This window comes from Octopus bimaculoides, chromosome 4 (genome assembly GCF_001194135.2).
Source record: "Octopus bimaculoides isolate UCB-OBI-ISO-001 chromosome 4, ASM119413v2, whole genome shotgun sequence".
NCBI classification, from domain to species: Eukaryota; Metazoa; Mollusca; class Cephalopoda; order Octopoda; family Octopodidae; genus Octopus; species Octopus bimaculoides.
Window position 1 is genome coordinate 132928195 of NC_068984.1, and position 4962 is coordinate 132933156.

Genomic DNA, 4962 nt, shown 5'->3' on the forward strand with positions numbered 1-4962 from the left:
AGAGAGAGAGAGAGAGAGAGAAAGAGAGAGAGAGAGAGAGAGAGAGAGAGAGAGAGAGAGGCATTTTGATTGCAGCCTCTAAAGACCATATAACTAATTAACCTCCACTCCAGTACTTGACTGATACTAATTTTATCAACGTCAGTAAGATTTGAACTCAAAATGGATGAAATAATAGCTAAATACTGTAAAGTACTTGTTTTATTGATTCTACCGACCAACCAGCTTTTCAGTAAGTAGTGGTACAGAAAATACCAATTCTTTCAGAAAACTCAACTCACCTGATAAGGATTCTTCAATTTCATTTTTGGAAGCTTCTAGATTGTTACCTCCAGCAATTTTGTCCACTTGTTTGATGTTCTTGGGCTTTACTTTTTGCACCTTATCTGCTGCTGAAGCTCCAGTTGGGACGGCGGCTGCCTCCCAATGCCCAGAATGTTTTGTTGTTTTGCTGTTTTCCCATCCTTCTTTCTGGGTTGTTTTAGGGGATTTCACCTTGAAAAGAAAGAAATATATTTAAATTTATTTAAGCCTTAGAAAGCATGGAGGCAAGATGGCTAATATAGTTCTCATTGTTGCTCTGCTCAAGATCAACCCTGATTAAGCAGGCCTATGATCGCAGTCATTCCAGCTATGACCATCATGTTTATTTTACAGATATAATAAACCTAGGATTATATTATCCATTGATTTTTAAGATGAAAGGGGAGATTTTAGGGGATTTGGCTACCATTTCTAGCAGTTTGAGTGAGTGAATAGAGGCTCCTTTATCAGCCCATCAAGGTAGCTGTTGGAATCCAGAGTGAGTCTTATGCAAGGGTATGTAACAGATTGGCCTATGAAATGTGTGAGAAACATTTTATATAAAGATGGCTGTAGGGTAAAGAATCTTGCTTTGCAACCATGTGGTTTTGGGTTCAGTTCCACATGGCATTTTGGGCAAATAATTTATCGACCCTGAAAGGATGAAAGGCAAAGTCGACCTCGGCAGAATTTGAACTCAAAACGTAATGGCAGGCGAAATACTGCTAAGCATTTTGCCTGGCATGGTGTTTCTTATTTCTTTATTGCCCACAAGGGGCTAAACATAGAGGGGACAAACAAGGAAGACAAAGGGACTGAGTTGATTACATCGACCCCAGTGCGAAACTAGTACTTAATTTATTGACCCTGAAAGGTGTGCTAATGTTTCTGCCAGCTCGTTGACTTCGAGCTGTCATAGAAAATATTCTATTAGTATCATAAGGGAAAATTTACCATTGGTCCCACTACAGAGAAAGTTCATATTGGTACTATTAAAGTAAACTTCATGCCAGTACTATTACAGAAGCCTCTTATTGCTACAATTACTTTAAAGTTTCTATTTATACTATTAACTAATTTATACAATGACAGAAAATCTCATATAAAAGCATTAGAGTAAACCTCCAAATGGTACATTAAAATCCTGTCTGATCTTTATCATTACTGAAAATATTCCAATTGCATCACTGTAAAAGAAAAAACAAAACTTGCTTACCGGGCTGTCCTCAAACTCCTTTGTACGAATTCCTCTGATACCATTTATTTTCTGTTTGTTGTTGCGGTTATTGTTGTTGTTGTTGTTGTTATTGCTGCTGTGTTTAGCCTTCCCATCCATCCAGTAGGGTCTCTCAGTTGACCAGTGTACATACCACCACCACCAAGGTAGAATGGTGGTAACAGAAGATGAAGAGTGAGGTACATGTTGTTCCATAGCATCAACCTCTTCAGACTCCATCTCTTCCTCGTCACTGACCATTTCAACTGCAATAAAATGGAGAGACAACATTTGAATACCTTAACAAACAACAGGAAAATAACGGATTTGACTACAGTTTCTAAATACAACGGAATGGAATCAGTGGCGGACTGGCCAGGTTGCCAGCTTGCCCAATGGCAAGTGGGCCCCTGTGCCATTAGAATCCATATATGAGGGCCCATGTTAGTATCTAAGGGGCCCATCCCCTCAAGTTTGAGAATTTTTTATTCACTCCTGGAAGAATGCATTAATTATTTCAGCCTGGCTGTGTTTGTAGTCAGTTGAAAAGAATACTTTTAACAAAAAAAAAAAAAATTAAATTATAGCATTGTAGTTGTGGGTGCCCCCCCCCCCCCTTAGTCTCCTGGCAACCAATATCTTTAAACCCAGTCCGCTACTGAATGGAATATAAGCTGAGGGACTGAAAGAAGTTGAGAATTGATAGTGTGTGTGGTTTATATGGTACCAAGTGAACCTGATACCAAATAAATGTGGCCACCAATTCCATCATGCTTAAATGAAGAATTCTAAATGTTTGGGACAAAAGAAGAAACCACTCAATCTCTGGGGTGTTATTGTTGTTGTTGTTTAACACTAGATGAAACTTCAGCAAGCGGCCTTTGACCAAATGCATTCCAGCTGTAACCATCCTGTCATTTAGAGGTTTATCTGGGACTCTGGAAGAATGAAAGGCAAAACTGACCTCCGGTGGGAATATAAAGATACATCACCAAACAGCAAAATATTTCAGCTATCACTACCAATCCTTCAACTCGTTGTCCTCCTCTTCCTCCTCCCCCTCCTAGTAGTAGTAGTAGTAGTAGTAGTGGTGGTGGTGGTGGTGGTGGTGGTTTCAAATTTTGGCACAAAGCCGGTAATTTTGAGGGAGGGGATAAGCCAGTTACATTGATCCTGGTGCCCAATTGGTGTTTGTTTTACTGACTTCGGAAAAATGAAAGGTAAAGTCAACCTCAGTGGAATTTGAACTCAGAACTACCAGAAGCAGTGCTGCTTAATGTTTTATCCAACATGTTAACAATTCTGCCAGCTCATGACATCATCATCATCGTTTAACGTCCATTTTTCATGCTGGCATAGGTTGGAAGGTTTGACTTAAGACTGGCAAGCCAGGAGACTGTACCAGGCTACAATCTGATGTGGCAATGTTTCTACAGCTGGATGCTCTTCCTAATGCCAACCACTCCGAGAGTGTAGTGGGTGCTTTTTATGCACCAGCAATATGGGAGCCAGTCAAGCAGCACTGTCATCAACCACACTCAGATGGTGCTTTTTATGTGCCACCAGCATGGGTTCCAATCAGGCAGTACTGACATCAACCACGCTCAGATGGTGCTTTTTATGTGCCACTAGCATGGGAACCAGTCAGGTGGCACTGGCATCGGCCACACTAGTTCCTTTAACTGTAGGTATAAGGCCTGAAATTTTGGGGTATAGCTGCAAGTCAGTTACACTGACTCCAATGCTTGGCTGGTAGTTGTTTTATCAACCTCTAAATGATGGAAAGCTAAGTCAATCTCTTGCCGCCACATAAACTCAATTTTTTAGTGGGGAGGTAACCCAGTTTTTAATGGCAATTTTATAATAGGGGTGAGATAATCAAAAAGTACTTTCATTTCTTTTTAAAGTCTGGTACTTATGTATCGGTTTCTTTTGCCGAACCGTTAATTTACAGGGACGTAAACAAACCAGCACCGTTTGTCAAGCGGTGATGGTGACGTGCGCGTGCGAGTACGTACATACGTATGACAGGCTTTGTCTACAAAATCCACTCACAAAGTTTTGATTGGCCAGGGGCTGTAGTAGAAAACACTTGCTCAAGGTGCCACGTAGTGGACTGAACTGGAAACCACGTGGTTGAGGAGCAAACGTCTTCTCATAAAACTACGCCTTTGTCTGACAAGCGATGTAAATATGTAACGTGCTTTGTCAGTTATCTCCCCTGCTCCGTTATACCAAAATAATAAGTAACCAACAGGTCTAAGTGAGCAAACAATTTAGTAGTGTTGAAATGAACTCCAATGGTGCTGTGAACAAAACAACCGCTTAATAATAAGCTAATAATCTCTCTCTCCCTCACACACACACACGCACGCACACACACACACACACACACACACACACACACACACACACACACACACACACACACACACACACACTCTCTCTCTGGGAAGCTGTCCAGCATCTTTGTACAGTTTTTACTAGTTATTATTAATCATTGATTGAAAGGCAATCATACCTGGTTACATCAATTCATTCTCTCCTTCTCCTTTTCCTTAATTCCCTCCCAATTTACACACACACACACACGTGTCTTTCAATATTCATTCATTTATATTTTAGCTTCATTTATGTTTGTTCCTATCCACAATTGTATAGACTAGACTAAGCTATAGAATTTATTCATGTGTGTATTTGCTTGTAGTGAATGCACACAATTATTCTATTCACTCAAATATATTATATATACATATTGTTTGCCTTCTCTTTTGCTTGTATTATATATATTTTTTAGACTGAGACAGTGTAAATAGCTATCTATGCATATATGATTATTAGCCTATAAAACCGAAGATATGTTTGTATCTCATCAATGGTAGTGAACCATCTCTGGTAAACATTACCTTTCCCTCAATGCCTTACATTTAGGGTAGATTGTTGTTAAACTCAGGTCAGCTCTAATCTAATAGAACCATGATGAAAGTTATTCCAACCGTAACCATCTCAGGGATCACTTAGCTTAATGGTACAACACACTCAGCCTTATACCTACACAACAGTACTCTTTCACCCCCGAATTTGTTTTCTCATAATTCTTAGAAAAATGGATTTTTTAAAATGAAGTTTTCAACGAATACTTTTCAGTTCCTATTATATTGGAATTCCTATTATAATGGAATTTTATGTAAAAAAAAAAACAAGAAAAAGGAAAGAAAATATCAGTGGCTGTGCACACATTCATACTGACACACATCATCATCATCATCATCGTTTAACGTCCGCTTTCCATGCTAGTATGGGTTGGACGATTTGACTGAGGACTGATGAACCAGATGGCTACACCAGGCTCCAATCTGATTTGGCAGAGTTTCTACAGCTGGATGCCCTTCCTAATGCCAACCACTCTGAGAGTGTAGTGGCTACTTTTACGTGCCACCGGC

General features: G+C 39.7%; 1 protein-coding gene across 2 annotated transcripts in view; it reads right to left on the reverse strand.

The window, feature by feature from the left end:
• Nucleotides 1-4962, reverse strand: part of LOC106878805 (uncharacterized) — a 43505-nt gene that overhangs the window by 835 nt on the left and 37708 nt on the right. For both annotated transcript variants that reach the window (XM_014928149.2, XM_052967507.1), the window contains 2 exons: nt 1520-1785; nt 282-495 (listed from right to left, as the gene is read on the reverse strand). In XM_014928149.2, the coding sequence (XP_014783635.2) occupies nt 282-495; nt 1520-1785 (480 nt within the window). The remainder of the gene's footprint in view (nt 1-281; nt 496-1519; nt 1786-4962) is intronic.